The sequence below is a fragment of the Oryctolagus cuniculus genome, chromosome 8 (assembly GCF_964237555.1).
Source record: "Oryctolagus cuniculus chromosome 8, mOryCun1.1, whole genome shotgun sequence".
NCBI classification, from domain to species: Eukaryota; Metazoa; Chordata; class Mammalia; order Lagomorpha; family Leporidae; genus Oryctolagus; species Oryctolagus cuniculus.
This window is the reverse complement of record NC_091439.1, coordinates 8,306,040-8,326,169: the sequence shown is the minus strand read 5'-3', so window position 1 is coordinate 8,326,169 and position 20,130 is coordinate 8,306,040. Positions and strand designations below refer to the sequence as shown.

General features: G+C 42.0%; 1 protein-coding gene across 8 annotated transcripts in view; it reads right to left on the bottom strand.

The window, feature by feature from the left end:
- The window catches only part of CTSO (cathepsin O), a 34,172-nt gene extending 15,537 nt beyond the window's left edge, over window positions 1-18,635 (bottom strand). For 2 of the 8 annotated variants that reach the window (XR_011378198.1, XM_002716884.5), the window contains exons 1-3: window positions 18,463-18,633; window positions 4,875-4,983; window positions 4,116-4,255 (exon numbers count right to left, since the gene is read on the bottom strand). Coding sequence is in view for 6 of the 8 variants with exons in the window: in XM_002716884.5 (XP_002716930.1) it covers window positions 4,116-4,255; window positions 4,875-4,983; window positions 18,463-18,561 (348 nt within the window). In the remaining 2 variants the exon portion in view is untranslated. Of the gene's footprint in view, window positions 1-4,115; window positions 4,256-4,874; window positions 4,984-7,174; window positions 7,367-18,462 lie in introns of those variants that run through there. The other 6 variants (XM_070047367.1, XM_070047370.1, XR_007909324.2 and 3 more) reach the window with 5 other exon arrangements.
- Between the last annotated feature and the right edge of the window lie 1,495 nt (window positions 18,636-20,130).

Genomic DNA, 20,130 nt, shown 5'->3' with positions numbered 1-20,130 from the left:
TTTTAAGCAATGAACATGCAATCATTAGTGTTACATTAGTAATATCACCCTTATAAATTAGGCATCACGATAAAAAGTAAATTTTTAGAGATTGAGAAAACTCTTGAACTAACACAATCTTTTGGAACACCGGGCAATTCACTGAACATGTGACTTCTGTTTATAAGTGGCTCTTCTACTGGAGACCATGTATCAATTCCTACCCCTCCTTCCAGGCTTCTTGCCCCCCCCCCAACTCTGCTTCTGCAGTCAACCACATCTCTACTATAAGGGTAGGCTTAAGTAACAAGGCGAGGTTTGACAGGATAAGTGTTGTACTCATTATTTGCTGGGAACAGGAGCTGAGTGAGTTATTTTCAGGCTATCAGGATGTTAACATATACCTATTAAGTATATATACACACACACACACACACACACATATATATATATATATATATATATATCGGATGCATTTGGAATATCCTAATGATATAAATCCACATTAGTCATTCCTCCAATTCTGGCTGCCAATTGTGCTCATTGTAAATCTATTAACACAGTTTCATTCGATCAATTAGCACGAAAGAATAAAAGTGAGGGCCGGTTCTATGTTACAGTGGGGAAAGCCACCACCTGCAGTGCCAGCATCCTATATAGAACAGTCTTAGCTGCTCCACTTCCAGTCCAGCTCTCTGCTGTGGCCTGGGAAAGCAGGGGAAGATGGCTCAAGAGCTTGGGCCCCTGCACCCATGTGGGAGAACTGGAAGAAGCTCCGGGCTCCTGGCTTTGGATTGGCTCAGCTCCGGCTGTTGCAGACATTTGGGTAATGAACCATCGAATGGATGGAAGACCTCTCTCTCTCTCTGCCTCTGCAACTCCACCTTTCAATAAATAAATAAATCTTAAAAAAAGAAAAGAATAAAAGTGTTGGTCCTGAAAGAAAGGAATGAGGGACCACCTGGAAGGCAGAAGGATCCACAGGAAACAGAGTGCAGGGTTGAACAGGGCAGACTGAATCATAGGGCCCGGTGCTGCAGAATTGATCCTCAGGTGTGACTTACCTATGACATCAGAAAGCACCCACTAAATGACTCTAAGGCCAGGCATCGGAAGCTTGAGAAATCTGATTACAAGTGGCTGACACTATGCCTTTAGCTAACTTTACTCAAGCCTTGAGGGCAGCTCCTGGTAGAAAACATCTCTCAGTACATTCCTTCGATCAAACATATCTAAGTGAATGTTCCCTTTTAATAAACTGGAGTCAACCCTTGGAAGGAATGGGTTTATGATTAATTCACATTTTATTATGAATCAAATATTAAAGCAAATGATTTGGAGGTAAAACTTCTAAGTTTAATAAATATAGAATCTGAGAAATAAACAATGATCACTATGTAGACATTGCTTAAGGAACTGCTGGGGCCAAAACTTTCTATGTGCGGGAATGACTGCCTAGTTTCTACCAGGCACTGACTGGTGCCTTCACCCCGTGGTTAGAGGCTTGATGTCTGTTATGTTCCCAGTGCCAGCGCTCAGGTTGTGCAGGGGTAGAGGTTACCAGCATAACATGCACACACTCCTCATACACCTAGGAACTACGTAGACGCACTCTGTGCATTATGGATCACGTCCATCCCCAACTGGTGTAACTGCTTTCCTTCAATCCAGGTAACCTTCCTTCCACCACTCCACGATAACCACAAGTTGAGGCTTTGTTATTTTTAAAATTTTATTTATTTATTTAATTTGGGTAAATTTTATTTATTTATTTAATTTATTTAAAAGGCAGACACACATACCGACAGAGAGACACAGAGAAAGCGCCCATCCACTGGTCCCCTCCTCAAATGCTTGAAACAGCTGGTACTGGGCCAGGCCAAAGACAGGACCTGGAACTCAGTGGGGTGTCCCATGTGGGTGGCAGGGATCCACATGGCTCAGCCATCTCCTGCTGCCTTGCAGGGTATGCACTAGCAAGAATCTGGAGTGGAAAGCAGAGCCAGCACCTGAACGCAGGCATTCTGATGTGGGATGTGGGGATCTTGTGCAGCGCACAGTGTTTGAACTGCTGTAGCAAATATCTGCCCCAAGCTGCAGATTTTCCAACACGCCCATAAGCACACCTCAGGTCTTTTTAAAGGTAAATTGCTATATTTATTGCAATACTTACATAGGTTAAATCATTTAACACATGCAAAGTTGTGCTACTGTATTAGTTTTCAATTTTTAAAATGTGTCACTGTTTTTTTTTAAGTTTTATTTAAGTTATTCAAGTTTCACGTATTTCATATATACAGATTTAGGAACATAGTGATACTTCCAACAACTCTCCCTCCTGCTCACATTCCCATTCTTAACTTTTGTAAAGATCTATTTTCAACTTACTTAATGATCACATAGTTAACCCTACAGGAAGTAAAGAGTTTAGCAAATAGTATGAAAAAAAAAAAAAAAAAAAAAAAAAAAACACTGTTCCTCAGTAGAGGAGACAAGGGCTGTAATGATCATCAAATATCAAAATGTCTATTTCACTCCAATACATTACATTCAGGTACTCAATAAGTCAGCTCTGATCAGGAAAAACATACATATCTGTCTTTTTGAGACTGGCTTATTTCACTAAGTATAATGGTTTCCAGTTGTGCCCATCTTGTTGCAAGACAGTATTTCACTTTTTTTTCTTTTTACAGCTGAGTAGTACTCCATAGTGTATATATATAGTAATTTTCTTGTCCTGTCAATAGTTGATGGACATCTAGGTTGATTTTATATCTTAGCTATTGTGAATTGTGCTGCAATGAACATGGGGGTATAGATCACTCTTTCATATGCTGGTTTCTTTTAGTTTGGGTAAATTCCCAGGAGTGGGATGGCTGGGTCATATGGTAGGCCTAATTCAGATTTCTGAGGTATCTCCATACTGTCTTCCACAGTGGCTGTACTAGTTTACATTCCCACCAACAGTGGACCAAGGCACCTTTTTCCCCACATCCTCACCAACATCTGTCATTCGTTGATTTCTGTATGAGAGCCATTCTAACCGGGGTGAGGAGAAACCTCACTGGGGTTTTGCTTTACATTTCTGATGGCTAGTGATCCTCAGCATTCTCTCAAGTGTCTGTTGGCTATCTGAATTTCTTCTCTTGAAAAATGTCTGTTCAAGTCCTTTGCCCATTTCTTAACTGAATTGTTTGTTTTGTTGTTGTTGAATTTCTTGAACTCTAACCCTCTATCCAAACCTTATTTATCCAACAATCTCTGTCATTTGTATAATTTGGTGTAGGTGGTGCTTTTTAGAAATATATATGTTATATTGTAGCTGAACTGACTGCTTTAACAGATCACAGACTAAATGGTGTGTGGACTTGTAGGGGGCAGTAATGAGAGGAGGGGTTTCTGATGAAGCTTGCAAATCAAAGTTTGAGAATCCAGGAAACACAGCCAGATGGCTGCCAAACATATTCACTTCCTTTTTTTTTTTTTTTTTTTTTTTTTTTTTTTGGACAGGCAGAGTGGACAGTGAGAGAGAGAGACAGAGAGAAAGGTCTTCCTTTGCCGTTGGTTCACCCTCCAATGGCCGCCGCAGCCAGCGCACCATGTTGATCCAAAGGCAGGAGCCAGGTGCTTCTCCTGGTCTCCCATGGGGTGCAGGGCCCAAGCACTTGGGCCATCCTCCACTGCACTCCCGGGCCACAGCAGAGAGCTGGCCTGGAAGAGGGGCAACCGGGACAGAATCCGGCGCCCCGACTGGGACTAGAACCCAGTGTGCCGGCGCCGCAAGGCGGAGGATTAGCCTAGTGAGCCGCAGCGCCGGCCTCACTTCCATTTTACTTTCCCAGTGAGGGCTGGGAACCCACGATGCAGCCCCTGGGAAGTAGCCCTGACTCAGTGTGCTGGTGGCAATGGCAGTGAGAGAACACCCCAAGGAAGCTCTGTATTCAGGAACAGAAGTCCGGGCTTTGACTTCCGCCCCTCATTCTTCCAGAGTCCCCTTTCCTTATCACATTGGAATGACTGAAGTTCAATTTCACCTGGAGAAACCATGGGTCCTGTTTCAAGTTTCAGTGAACTTGACCTAAAAGGTGGCTTCCTGTGAGTAGCTGATTAAAAAAGAAAACGCTTCTAAAACTCACCATCTGCTGGTTTCTCACTTGAGACACAACATGTTTGTCCCTCCAGTCAAATCTTAATGGCAAGGGCACTGTGAGGAGGGACGTCTTCACTTCCGCAGGGTATCTGGGGGATGAGGAAGGCTGGCTTCTCAAATAGATGGCTGAGAAACATGAAAAGGAAAGGCAATCAGTACATTAGAGGGAGGGGCCTTTGCGATTCTTTCTGGATAAACTTTTCAAGCAGACCCAGTAGCGTCCTAGCAGATCTGCCATTTCACATTCTTTGTGCTTTTCGAAAACAGACAATGAATTCAGCAGGAAGCTACAGACAAGAAATTCCACAGAAAGACTGGAGCTGGCGCATTAAAATGACTTGTTTGACGGAACCAGGTCAATAATACAAATGAGTTTAACTGACATCATTTGTTTTATCGTAATTCGTGGAACTCTGGGGGACCTGAATGAAAATAGCACTAAAAAATGCAGTATTGATGAGACAATGATCCCTCATTGTCTCATGGAAATGTATATACTTTTAATATTTAGTTTTATCACTTCTCGGCCTCTTGGCTAAGGCCAAATGTAATATTTAGTTCTTTAGTAATAATTAGCAGAAAATGACTATGAATTTATATTTTTTACAGTTAGCACATGGTACTTGCTTAACAGTTAGTAAGCAGTTAACAAATATTAATTATTACTCAATTTACTAGAATTAAAATTAAACAACTTCTCAAGAATTAAGCATATAATTTAAAAGTAATTAATGAATGGATTAACCTTTAAACTCTTCAGGAAACAGATAAGAAAATTGATTTATTCCATAGAAGGCTGTGGAGTTTTCGTGAGAAAAGAAAGAATTCAGGTATCGATGTCTATTAAGACTTTCCTAAAAGAAAAAAAAAAAGTAACTTCATAACTGTAAACAATAAGACAGCATTTAGAAAAAGGAACACAACAAAGAATATAAAACAACTTATAAATTCCTATTCTTTTGGGCCTGATTTTCAGCGAATGTTCCAGGGAGCTTATCTTCTAACACTCAGATGGGTGCTAGGGGCCAGCCAACAGTCACGGGACAGTAAGTTGCAAAGAGCCTGTTCAAGCTGACCCCAACAAGAACATGTGCAAGTGCCTTGGTAAACTTGTCCTGTAACAATAATAAAGTCTTGTCCTCTGGAGGGGACTTGTAAACAATTTTCTTCTCTCATTTTTGTTTATTTGAAAGCCAGAGTGAGGGGATACACACACACACACACACACACACACCCCACACAGATCTTCCATCTCCAAATGGCTGTAACAGCCCAGCCTGTGCCAGGCCAAAGCCAGGAGCCAGGAGCTTCATTTGGGTCTCCCATGTGACTGGTAGGGTCCCAAGGACTTGGGCCATCATCATCTCCCTCCTCAGGTGCATTAGCAGAGATCTGAATCAGAAGTGGAGCAGCTGGGACTCCAACCACTGCTCCAATATGGGTTGCCAGTGTCAAAAGCAGCAGCCTAACCCACTGCACCACCATACCCACACTGGAAGTCATTTTTTTCTTTTAATATTTATTTATTTGAAGGGCATAGCTGCAAAAAGAGAGGGAGAGACACACAGAGAAAGAGCTCTTCCATCTAGTGGTTCACTCCTCAAGCGGATTTAATGGCCAAGGCTGGGCCGGGTCTCCCATTTGGGTGGCAGAGGACCAGGTACTTGGGCCATCTTGAATTGCTTTCCCAGGTGCATTCGCAGGACAGAAGTGGAGCACCGAGGATGCGAACCAGCTCTCTCAAGGGATGCTGTCATTGCAGGCTTCAGCTTAATCTTCTGTGGCCACAAGGCTGGCCCTCCAAGAGTAATTTCCTAAACATGGGATACACATAGAAGCCTAACCAACTTCTGCACCTGTGTCCAGCCTCTGCACACAATGACCTCAGGACCCTAAATGAGTATGTACAGTCTAGACTATATGGACCGCACTGCCTCCTGCATCAGAGAGGTACTGCTTTGAGAACCATCCCCGGGTACTCCTGGTTACCTTCTTGTAATCCTTCTTAAACCAAAATACCCTTGTTTTGCATGTTCATTGACAGTACGCACCCAGCAAGAACCCATTTGGCTCAGTAGCATAAGTATTAGGTCTGTTTTCCAAAATAATCTGTGATAACTAAGGAGATTTTTTTTCAGGTATAAAAGTCAGTTTGGAGTGGACATTTGGTACAGCGGTTAAGGCGCCTGCATCCCACGTTGGATGCCTAGTTTAACCCGGCTCCTCTGCTTCTGATTTAACATCCTGCTAATGTGTACCTGGAAAGTGGCAGATGAGGGCTCAAATAGTTGGGTCCCTGACAAGTGGATTCAGTTCCAGCATCCTGGCTTCAGCCTTGACCAGCTCTGAGTGATGCTATATTTGGGGAGTGAACCAGTGAATGGAAGAATACTCCCTGTCTCCTTGCCTTTCAAATACAGTGGAAATAAATACATACTTTTTTTTTAAAGTCAAACCTTGATTTTCTGCAGATTACAATGAAAAGGTATATAAAATATTCAAATCAAATATATAAGCATTTTTGTATTAGAGCTACTATCAAATTTCAGAGGCTAGGATAGTATGTCTTATCCATTTATAATTTCTCTTTACCAAGTACATTGATAACATTTCACGTATAGTTTATTTTAAGATTTATTTGAAATTCAGAGTTACAGAGAGGCAGAGAGAGAGAGAGAGAGAGAGAGAGAGAGAGTCTTCCATCCTCTGGTTCACTCCCCAGATGGCCGCAACAGCCAGAGCTGAGCCAATCCAAAGCCAGGAGCCCGGAGCTTCCTCTAGGTCTCCCACGTGGCTGCAGGGCCCTAAGGACTTGGGCCATCTTCTACTGCTTCCCCAGGCCATAGCAGAAAGCTGGACTGGAAGTGGAGCAACCGGGCCTCGAACCGGCACCCATATGGGATTCCAGCACTGCAGGCAGAGGTTTTACTGACTACACCACAGCGCCAGCCCCTCACATATAGTTTTTAAAGGGCTGAAATGGTGGAAAAAATAAAATAAATTGTAAATAGATAATAGCTAATAGTAGCAAGATTTGTCACTTACAATGACCTGTGTGATTAAACAACTGTGGAAACGGAAATTATTCTCTTCAATTTTGTGTTTTCCAGCACTAAGTAATGAACTATGAAAAACAGACAGAAAATACGTGAATGAATTCATAGAATTCTCTTAAATCTTCACAGATATCCCATTTAAGGTTAACAAGCATTTGTTAAAGAGGTGCTCTCCTGGAGATGTTGCGGGAAGAAAGTCTGGTCTTTCTACCTGGAGAGAAATTGTAACCATTATTTATAGGCTTTTCAACTTTGAATTCTGTGATAATTTATCATAGGCTCATATTATCTACTTCCTGATATTAATTATTTTATTAACAACTTTTTGAAATACCCTCATGTTTATCGTATTTAAGTGTTTATTGTGTGTTTGTCTCCAAAACCTGTAAGCAAAGTTGGAACAAGTCTATCTATCTTATCACTGGGTAACCCACACTGGATAAATGTCTGGTCCCCAGAATTTGTTATTTCAAGAACCCAATTACTTGGGACCAGTGCTGTGGTGTAGTGGGTAAAGCTGCTGCGTGCAGTTATGGCATCCGTTATGGGTGCTAGTTAAGAGCCCTGGCTGCTCCACTTCTGATCTAGCTCTCTGCTATGGCTCAGGAAAGCAGCAGAAGATAGCCCAAGCCGTTAGGCCCCTGCACCCATGTGGGAGACCCAGAAGTATCTCCTGGCTCCTGGCTTCGGATCGGTGTGGCTCCAGCCTATTTTGGCCAACTAGGCAGTAAACCAGGAGATGGAAGACCTCTCTCTCTCTCTCTCTTTCTCTTTCTCTGCCTCTCTTTCTCTCTGTGTAACTCTGAATTTCAAATAAATAAATAAATCTTAAAAAGAAAATAATCCAATTTATAAAGCTACCATCATGGCCCTCAGGATCCACACCAGCAGGAAGTTGGAGAAGGAGCCGGAGGCAGGTAATGAACCCAGATCCACTGATGTGGGATGCCAGTGCCTTACCCACCCAGCCAAACACTAGCCCCTAAACAAAAAGACAAATGATATTTTCCACACGTCACGTTCTTAGTAGCTTCCAGCTGATTATTTTTAAGTAAACTGTAGCTGGGATTTATCATGAGCTTCTCCGTTCCTTATGCAGCATGCACAGCAAGACGGCTAATGAATTAATTCATAAAGTTTCTGAGTTTGGGGCACTTAAAGATGATCTTGAGAAGCATGACTTTGGATATAATCTGGATATACACAAGTAAGCGCGGTACCAAAACACAAGGCCATTGTTTTTGACAAGGGATCAATAAATATTGGTTGGCCACCTTTCTGAACTGGAGTAGTCAGGGAAAGCACTGAGAATGGAGAGCGCCGTGAGTGCACAGGAGAGCAAGTGGCAGTCCTAAGAACGTGCCTCACAGACTTCTACCAGCGGGGAGTCTGACTGGCACCCGCTGTACTGCTGGGAAGCCATGGTTCCCACAGGCTGCACCCAGCTCATCACTGAGCACTAAGGCCGGCTATCTGGGGAAAACTGTGAATTCCCTGAGATGTGGTTGGTGAGTAATGACTTCCCAATGGCTCTGTCAAACCTTCCAGTCTTCCTTGTGTTACACAGCAGTGTAGGACACTTCTCCTCTCACCCGTGCCTTTCTTTTTGGCCCAGGGTCTGAGTTATACTGCAAATGGATAGCTCTCCCTGGTCCTCTCATTCTCTCATAGGCATTACTCTTGTGATTTAAACAACAACAAAATGCGGGGAAGAAGAAGACCCAAACTGCCAATATCAGGAGCGAAAGAAGGGCCACGATGACAGACGCTTCTGGCATTAAATTATAATATTCTGATAACATTAGGCCAATGGGTTTGACAGTCTGTATGAAGTGAACAGAGTCTTTAAAGATGCAGATTACCAAAGCAGAACCTAGGAGCAACAGGAATGTGAGCAGCTCTGTAGTGAGCAGCTCTGTAACAACTAACGGTATTAACTTGCAATTGAAAATCCACCAGCAAAGTAAACTCCAGGCTTAAATGGTTTCACAGGTGAATTGTATATAAATGTGAAAGAAACATTAATTGTATAAGCAGTTTTTGACAAAATAAACAAGCAGATACTTGGCAAATTAAATAAGACCAATGTTACCCTGATTCTAAACCAGAAAAAATGACATCGCCAGAAAACAGGACTACATGAATATGAGTGCAAAGTTCTTAACAACAGAATAGCCAATCCAGTACAACAATATCAAAAGACAATACAGGATGACCAAGTGACTTCACTCAACATTGCTAAGTTGTTTTAATATCTGAAAATCAGTCAACATAGGATACCACATTCATAGAATAAGGGAGGAAGAAGAACAGTATGATTGCTATTGTTCGAATATGGCTTGTTGCCCCAAAACTCACGTTGAAATCTAGTAATCGTTGTGAGTTATTAAGAGGGTAGAAACTTAGTCTGATTAGGGTTTAGAGGTGGGGTTTGTGGGAAGTAATTAGGAGGAGATAAAGTTATGAAATATTACCTTACTTACTGGTGCTGCATGGCTGAATCTTGGTGGCTTTGTAAGAAAGGGAGACCAAATCTGACATTTGCTGTTAGATTGGTGATGTTTTGCTTTTCTCATAGATTATAAAAATAATCTAGTTTAATACACATGCATTAGCTCTCCATTGAAATAGAAAGATAGTGCTCAACTCTCCCCTCCCCTCCCAAGCACATGTGGGTGCACCCATGCATATACCCACAAGCCTGGAGTTATGCCATCACCCACATTCATAGGTCTAAAGTGAATTCCTAAAGCTATACTTTCTTGGACAATCTGTGTAATTTGAAGGGACTTAAAAGGACATACCAGTTTATGCCTCATGTGTGTGGTGATATGTTCCTGTTTTCCAGTGTCCTCTGAAGAATGAATCTTACACTAAAATGGATGAAACTATGGATTTATTAATCAATTATTTATTTTTTATTTTTGATAAGATTAGGCTGGAGTTTTGAAATTCTTCAGGAAACATTTTTCTCCTAAGGCCAGAAGGGACCTCAGCCATCTCAGGCACCTTGAGTCTCCTTACTTTCCAATTATAAGTAACAGCAGTTTTAGGAGTGGCTTTTTTTAAGCCATATTTTATTTATTTGAAAGGCAGAGTTATATAAAGAGAGGGGCGGGGAGACGTGGAGAGAGAGAGAGAGAGAGAGAGAGAGAGAGATTGATTTTCCATCTACTGTTTCCCTCCCTGAATAGCTGAAAAAGCCAAGGCTGGGCCAGGCCAAAGCCAGGAGCCTGGAGCTTCATCTGGGTGTCCCACATGGGTGGCTGGGGCCCAAACACTGGGGCCATCTTCCACTGCTTTCCTAGGCAGATTAGCAGGGATCTGGATCAGAAGTGGAGCAGCCAGGACTTAAATAGGCACCCATTTGGGATGCTGGCATTGTAGCAGCTTAACCTGTTACATCACAAGGCTGGCCCCAGGAGTGACAACTGTTTTTAAGGTAAATTGAGTGAGGGGCCGGTGCTGTGGCAAAGCAGGTTAAAGCCCTGGCCTGAAGCACCGGCATCCCACATAGGCGACAGTTCTAGTCCCGGCTGCTACTCTTATGATCCAGCTCTCCGCTACGGTCTGGGAAAGAAGTAGAAGATGGCCCAAGTCCTTGGGCCCCTACTGCCACATGGGAGACCCGGAAAAAGTTCCTGGTTTCTGGCTTCAGATTGGCAAAGCTCCAGGTGTTGTGGCCATCTGGGGAGTGAACCAGTGATGGAAGACCTCTCTCTGTCTCTACCTCTCTCTGTAACTCTGTCTTTCAAATAAATGAAATAAATTTAAAAAAAAAAATGTAAACTGAGTGAGAATGGGCATTTTCAAAAAAGATTTAAGAGAAGAAACTCTGAAGAGGAGTATGGCAGAGTTCTCAGCTATTTTACAGCCCTTCACCTGACCCCTGGAGGAGAAAATCAATGAAATTGATCACTAAGAAAATCTATAGTTTTTGTATATACAAACAATGCCATATCTGAGAAAGAACTTGTAAGGTCAGTTCCATTCAGAACAGCTACAAAAAATTTTATATACCTTGGGATAATTTTAACCAAGGCATGAAAAATTTCAACAATGACAATAACAATACATTAAAGAAATAAATAGAAGAAACAGAAAAAAATGGAAATATTTTCCAGTATTCATGGATTGGAAGAATTATTATCATCAAAGTGTTCATACTACTCAACATAATTTAAAAATTCAATGCAACTCCAATGAAAGTACCAAGGTCATTTTCTTGGATCTAGAAAATGATCCTAAAATTCATATGCAAACACCAGACCCACCAAATAGCTAAACCAATTCTAAAGAATAAAAATAAAGTCAGAGGCATCAAAATCCCAGATTTCAATATATACTACAGTGTAGTTATAACCAAAACAGCCCAGTACTAGCACATAAATAGATATGTGGACCAATGGTGCAGAAAGGAAGCTCTAGAAATTAATCCATGCGTCTAAAACCAACTAATCTTTGCCAAATAATCTAAAAATAATTCCTTTGAGAAAGGACAATCACTTCAAGAATTTAATATTGAGAAACTTGGATATCCACATACAGAAGTATGAAACAAGATGCCTGTCATATACCCTATACAAAAATCAACTCACAATGGATCAAGAATCTAAACCTAAGATCTGAAAACATCAGATTACAAGAGGGAAACAGTGCAAGACACTGGAATAGGCAAAGGCTTCTTGGATAAGTCTCCAGAAGCACAGGCAGGAAAAGCAAAAATAGACAAAATGGATTACATCAAGCTAAGAAGCTTCTCTACCGCAAACGAAGCACTCAAGAAAATGAAGAGGCAACGGATAGAATGGGAGGAAAATATCTGCAAACTACCCATACAATAAAAGATTGTTATCTAAAACATACAAAGAGCTCAAGAAACTCAATAACAAAACAATCTAGTTAATAAATGGGCAAGGTGCTCTCGCATAGTAGGTGAGGCCTCCACTGGCAGTGCTGGCAACCCATGTGGCAGCTGGTTTGAGTCTCAGCTGCTCCACTTCCAATCCAGTTTTGGGCTGATGTCCTGGGAAAGCAATGGCGCATGGCTCAAGTGCTTGGGCCCCTGCACCCACCTGGGAGACCGGCAAGAAGCTCGTAGCTTCCGGCTTCGGATGGGCCCATCCCTAGCCATTGTGGCCACTTGGAGAGTGAACCTGAAAATGGAAGATCTCTCTCTCTTTCTCTCCCTCTCTGTCTCTGTAACTCTGCCTCTCAAATAAATCTTTAAAAAAATTAATGAAATGGGCAAAGTATTTGAACAGGGACTTTTCAAAGAATGAAATACAAATGGCCAACAAACACATGAAAAAAAAAATGCTCAGGGCTACTACCTGTCAGAGAAATATAAATAAAAACCACAATGAGGTTTCACCTTACCCTGGTAAGAATGGCTATCATCCAAAAGTCAAAAAATAACAAATATTGGCGAGGATGTGGAGAAAAGGATACCCTAATACATAGCAGGAATGTAAAGTAGTACAACCATAATGGAAGACAGTATGGGGGCCAGTGTTGTGGCATAAAGGGTAACGCCACCACCTGCAGTGCTGACATCCCATATGGTTTCAGTTCAAGTCCTGGCTGCTCCACTTCCTATCCAACTCTCTGCAAATGTGCCTGGGAAAACAGTGGGTGATAGCCCAAGGACTTAGGCCCCTCACCCATGTGAGAGACCTGGATGAAGCCCCTGACTCCTGGCTTCTGTCTGGTCCAGCCCTGGGCACTGCAGCCATTTGGGGAGTGAACCAGTGGATGGAAAACTCCTTTCTTTCTCTGTGACTCTGACTCTCCCTCTCTGTAACTCTGACATTAAAATAAATGAATATTTTTAAGGGAAGAAAGCATGGAAATTCCTCCAAAATATGAAAATTGATCTATCATATGACCCAATCATCCCACTCTAAAAAATTTACCTAAACAAAATGAAATCAGCATATGAAAGAGATCTGTATCCCCTGTTTATAGCAGTTCAAGTCACAATAGCTAAGATATGGAATCAACCCAGACGTCTTTCAGCTGAGGACTAGATAAAGAAAATGTGGCACATATATGTGATGCAATACTACTCAGCCATAAAAAATAATGAAACCCTGTCTTTTGCAATAAAATGGATGCAACTGTATACTAGTATGTTTAGTGAAGTAAAGCAGATCCAAAAGAGACAAATATTACATGTTTTCTTTGATTTGTAGCTAACATAAGGTACAAAAATGTAATGTTTACCAGTGAAACTGACATTTTGAGATTTGATTACTGCTTATAGCCCTTGTCTATAGTCCCACAGAATAGTGGACTTTCTACTTGTTGAATTCTTTACTAAATGGAGGATTAAGCCTATGACTATAAAGTAAATTGAAAGTATGTTATCTCAAAAATTGAAAGAAAAAAAAAGAAGGAAGGAGCAGGGAGGGTAGGTAGGAAGTATCATAAGCTTAAAATTGTAGGTATGAAATACATGAGGGGCCAGCACTGTGTTGTAGCTGGTAAAGATGCCACCTGCAGTGCCAGCATCCCATAAGGGCTCCGGTTCGAGTCCCGACTGCTCTACTTCCTATCCAGCTCTCTGCTATGGCTTAGGAAAGCAGTAGAAGATGGCCCAAGTCTTTGGGCCCCTGCACCCATGTGGGAGACCCAGAAAAAGCTACTGGTCAGATCGGCACAGCTCCAGGTGTCTCAGCCAATTGGGGACTGAAGCAGCAGATGGAACACCCTCACCCTCTCTGTCTCTCTCTCTGTCTCTCTCCCTCTGCCTTTCCTTCTTTCTCTGTGTAACTCTAACTTTCAAACAAATAAATAAATCTTTAAAAAAGAAATACATGAAATCTATTCTCCTTATATAAATAAATAAAAATGAATACAGTATTTGTACTAAATGTTTTGCATGAATTATTTTAACCCTGTTTGAGGTGACTGCTACTGTTATTCCCTTTTCATAGGTGACTAAACTGAGCTTAGGAGTAGTATTTGGTGGAAGACTGGCTACTCAGCCCATAATAAATGTAAAGAAGTGATATGTCTATCTTATTAGTTGTGAAGATAATGAGTATATGATATATTTTCCCCATTGCTACCTAGGTTTGTTATATTAATGATGATTTATTTTATAGTTATCAAGACAAGCAATGGTGTGATTAACAATGATTAATTATATTCATTCAAGGGATAAATTTTAATTGAAATTACCGGCTTAAGATTGAAAGATATTTCAAAATGTTCATGGAACTACAGAATTAAAAATGTTTATTCTTTTGCCAAAATTTTTAAATCACCATATAGTTTCTTTATAATACACATTTGAAGAAGCTTAGTATTTTGTAAGGTCACTTAAACTGAGTCATTGCTTGTCTCTTGTTTCTGGATCTCAGACTTTTCTCTAACCTGTCTTCATTTGTGGATTCTAACGTTTGCTGTAAGAGAAATCATAAACTTCACATATGGAATAAATACTCTCCTTGGGAGTGCTTTAGTTTCTGGGAATTGTAACAAATCAAGGATGAACAGAAAAGGTAAACTATTTGTATATATTACTGGAGCACTACTGAACATTTCTCTTAAGACCTGGGGTTGCAGATCTTAGAGCAGAGGTTCTCAGTTGAGGGGAGTTGTGTCCCTAACTTGTTGTACAGGAGATTGTCATACTGGGGAGAGGGGAATGTTGCAGGCATCTGGTGTATAGAGGCCAAACACATTGTTGTTCTCTCTGCAATGCACAGGACGGTCCTGGGCAACAAACTATGCCTTCTGAAATGTCAATAATGCCACTACTGAAAACTAGTGAAAACACTACTGAAAACAAGAATAAAATGTTCCTTGCATATGGTTTTATAAATTACTGCTTTAGACAAGTTTCTTAGATAAAGTATTTTATATATATGTATATATATGAGATTCTGAATTCTATGTGGAAATAATAAAGATATACAGTTGCTGTGCAAAGTAAAATAATAAGAAAGGTACACTCGGTATTTTTGTGCAGGTGTACAGAAAAGCACTGAATAAAAAGATATTCTTTTGCAAAGTGGTTGAGGGAATCTATATTTCTATTGCCTGCAAACAGATCATAATAAAATATTTCAGCATAATAAAATATTTACGAGTTAGAATATTTATTATGTGTAGCTCCTTGAAGTTAGCACATGTCCAACTCCACTGTGTCATTCAGAAAATCTAGACCAGTATGATAAATGTTAATAAACTATCGGATAAATGAATGGGCAGAGGAAGAAATGAATGAATAAATTCTGATCCAGGATTTCATAGGCAATGTATGTTCTCCTTTAAGCTTGAACCATCTGAAAATAGTCTGCCAAATTACATTACCTAACACCAAACATGTTTCAAGCTAGAGCCATCAGAGAAAGGTCTGAGGAACTACATTAGCTAACATCTCTTTATTTTAGACAGAAAACGTATTTTACGGCATTCTAGCATAAAGCTTATTTAGATATACAGATTTCAAGAGCCTGGTTACGGCAAGCACATACCTGTGGCTTATTAATTAGAATCTACTTATTATAAAAGTTCTGCGATCTTCTATGCATATTTATATAAATGTCTCTAAAACTATAAATAATATAAAACTGTAGCTTCTTTTATTATAACAAATGTTCTTAAACTTCTGAAATTTTACTTCAAATCACATGAGGGTGTAGGCACAAAAACTTTTCTCTATACATAATATAAATGAGTACAGGCAACTTTAGTTAGGGTCAATCTTGGGTCTGTGGCCTTCAAAAGGGTAGGAAAACTCTGTGAAATAATAACGAGAGTGAGAAAACATGAGCACACACCCAGGTTTGGCCTGAACTCAATCGACAGGAACTTCCCCGGCATTTCCACAGCATGCAAGAACACTGATAAAGGCCATGTCTCCCTTCCTCCTGTCAGGTATCCTGGCATCCCACAGCAACGCCCTGAGGTGTCTTGTTTTCACCCAACAGTCACCAATTGTTAGTTTGAGTCTGCCTGCTTTTCACACTGTAGTACAACCTAGGGTATTTCACTACTTTGTTTTAATTTTACAACTTTTATTTTTTAAGCTTTACTTCATTATGGAGCAAGATTGTAGATTCTGTACACAATTGAGTAAACAGTGGAGAGCCTCGACCAGTTCAGAACTTGCCATAATTTTGTAGAGATAAACCTTTCGAGAGTTACACTGAGTTTTAGTAATCACATGTTTTAATCTACCCTGTGAAGACGGAAGCATCCCTCCCCATGTTGCAAGAAGACCCTGTTTGCCTTGCCCTGTATCCAGCTCTCCATTCCAGGTTCAAGCCAGCATCCTGTCTTGAGCACTAAGAAGTCCTCCACCACTGTGTTTTAAGACCAAAATACTTTCCTTGCTGGGCACCTGCTTCACGAAGCAATTCCTACTGGCAGTGGCTGCTAGGCAAACCTTAACAGTCTTTGTCAACCTGAGGCTTTCTCCAGGTACTGAGACGCTTCATAATTCCGACCTGCACCACACACAACCTGTGTGCCACTTCTCCTGAGGAAGTTGTATTTGCCACACACTCACCTCCTGCATGTGGCCTTTCGACAGCACCAGTATCAATAGCTATATTAGTTACACACACACACACACACACACACACCCAGGCCTCAAAAAGTTCATGCAAACATTGCATTAGCTCTGAAGTTGATTATCCACAATCTTTTTGAAGTTCCCAGAAACAAATCTATATCTATCTATGTATATTTGTATATACAGATACTGTTCAACTTAAGATACATTAATATCCTGATGAACTCATGGTAAACTGAAAATATTGCTAAGGTGGAAATGCATTTCACACCCTAACCTACTGAGCACTGCACTTTAGCATCCCAGCATGCTGTACTGTTCATTGTCTCCCCTTGTGGTGCTGAACTCACTGGGAGGTAGTGCTACCCAGCACTGGGACAGTGGATCACTTGCTATCCCAGGAAAAGATCAAGATTCAAATTTAGAAGTATGACTTCTACTGGATGCATATGGCTTTTGCACCATTGTAAAGTCAACCCATCATAAAGTCAAACCATCATAAATCAGGAACTGTGTGTATATTTACCCATATGTATTAATTATATAAGTAGTATATGCTCAAAATATAACTCTAGACCCACTGAGCCTCCAATTCTCAAATATGATGTGCTTATTACGCCACTGAATTCCTTATCAGGACAGGTGACACACACTACTGCTCCCCCTAAGGAGCTGGCTCACCAGGAAATGCAAGGCAGCTCAGGACAGGGGTAGGGGTATGAGACAGACACTTTATGTTCCCGAGTGCACGCTGCTTCTGGTGTTGAAAGCCAGACCTGAACCCCAAAGTAACAAGGCAGAGATGAAAGTCCATGCCACAAAACAAGAGTGGACAGAATGAGGGGACGCCGGTCTTCCCAAATCCTGAAGCTTTCCCAGGGCAGGCAGGAAGAGTGGACCTGGGCTCAACTATAGAATTCCCGAGCCATTCCAAGAAAACATCAAAGAAAAAAAAATACGTACAGTTGCAGTGTGCAATATTAACCAAATTCAAACTTATCTCTGATTCTGAGTGAATTTCTTCTATAATAAGTGATGAGGATGAAATTTTTTGATTTTTAAAAATTTGTTAGGTAGTGTCTTATAAGTTACATACTACAGTAGAGTGAGGCAAAAACCGTGTTCCACCAGTGCGTGCCCCTTCTACTTCCTGGTACCCTGGGACAGTCTGGTCTCTTCCAGAGTTGGAGTGCAAGAGTCAAGACAGAGCATTGCAATGGAGACTTCCCCAGATAACCGGGAAAGGAATCTAAATGCTTCTGTTTTTCTCTGAATTAGCCTCCACCAGGTCAGCAGGGACTTCCAAGGGCGCGCACCGGGTACCAGGGCCCCAGCCAAGGAACCCCACACACAAGCAGTCCTTTCCGGCTTGCTAACTGCAGGCTGGTTTTGGCTCCCAAATTTCTGATCGCAGGCGGTTACCAGCGCCCTCCTCGGGAAGGAGAAATGACAGGTTCCTGCTTCCAACGGGCAGGCAGTCTGGTTCTGGTTCTCTAAGCGTGTGACCCAGAGCAGCTCTGGAAGCCACTGCCTACTGTGCGCGGAACCCACAAATCCACAGCGACCAATCCTCCCTGCGAAATCAAACCTTGAGCTCAGCAAAGGCCCGCGCGTGGCCAGCTCGGGGCAGGTTGGCCTGTGCAACACGCGGCCGCCCGAGGAGGTCTCGGCGGCCCCCGCGGACCGCCCCCAGGCCCGGGACAGGAAGGGGAGACAAGGACGCAGACACGGGGAGGCGCGCTCGGTACCCGGAAGGCGGCGGCCTCTCGCTCCGGGCTCCGCGGCCAGGTCCCGGGGAAGGTGGCGCAGCACAGCAGCCAGAGCCAGGGCAGCCGCCGCAGCTCCATGCCTGCGCCGCGCGAGGTCCGCCGCCACTGCCGCCGCAGCCGCAGGCTCGCCCCTGTTTCTCTTTCGATTCCTCAGCTCCTCCCCCTGCCCGGGTTTGGGGGGCGGGAGGAGCCGGGCTGGGACTGTCCCTTAGGCTCCCATTGCTCATACCTGGGACCTTGCGGGAACCCCACTGGTGCTGGTTTATTTTTATTTTACTGTTTTGGGGAAGTCTCAGGACCATGGGCTTTTGACTTTCACCTGCCACGTGTGAGAACTAAGCCTGACACCGATTCTCCGTGCAGTGGCCTGGAAAGGCAATGTTTCCCGCACCTTCGGATTGAAATCCTTCATTCTTCTACCATTTATCTGAAGTTGAAGCATTCAGACAGTTAAACATTAACTTGGCGTTAATCTTGTTTTCTGCTATGCTCGCTAACTAACCTAAGACCCAGTTCTGAATAATGTGTGTCTGCCTTGTGCGTGGCAGGGACCCAAGTCCTTGAGCCATTATCTATTCTGCATTAGAAGGAAGCTGACATTGGAGGCAGAGCTGGGACTTGAACCCAGGCTCTCAGATAGGGGATGCAGGTGTCCCAAGCTGTGTCTTAACTGCTGCACAAAACTCCCAGCCCTTGTGTAAAGTACTTTCATCAATGCCCACTACATGTTAAGTACTCGGAGTTAGCTATTTTTTTTTTTTTATCTTTAAGGTCTCTCTTTTTCATTTTATTATTGTTAACTGCTTTCCACCTGCACAGGTTCATTTATAACAGGCCATTCTTGGCAAATTCTTTTTGATTTCATGTACATATCTTTTTTAAAAAAACATTTCATTTTACTTTGACACAATTCTGGATAACAACTTGCAAAAGGAACAAAAACATTGATTCCCAAATCAGTTAACACTCTAGTCTGGTAAGATCTAGGTAAGATTTCCAGGTCGCTGGAGATGGATGGGCTAGATCACAACAAGTGACCCGTCCTTTTTTTTAAAAAAAAATTATTATTAACATAAACAGAGTAGATTTCATGCTTTCCACAAATACATTTCTGAAAAGACAACCATATTTCCCTCCTTCCTCCTTCTCGACAGTCCCCGTCTCCCTCCACTCTCTTCCTTTCATCAATTTTGACAAATATATATTTTATTTTAAATATTTTATTTGTTTAATTGAGAGGTAGAGTTACAGAGAGAGGGAGAGACAGAGAGAAAGGTCTTCCATCCCCTGGTTCACTCCCCAAATGGCTGCAACAACTGGGGCTGGACAGATCCAAAGCCAGGAAACAGGAGCTTCTTCTGGGTCTCCCATGAGGGTACCCAAGCACTTAGGCCATCTTCCACTGCTTTCTCAGGCCTTAGCAGAGAGTTGGCTTAGAAGAGGAACAGCCAGGAGAGGAACTGGTGCCCATATTGGATGCCAGCCTGGCAGGCGGAGGATTAATCTATTGTGCCACAGCGGCAGTCCCAGCAAAGATATAATTTTAATCCACTCTCTAGTCATAGGTTTAATTAACCACTAACCTTAATGTTCAGCAAGTAAAAACTAGGAAGCTCACAGTTCCATAGAAGTATAAATAAGAGTTGA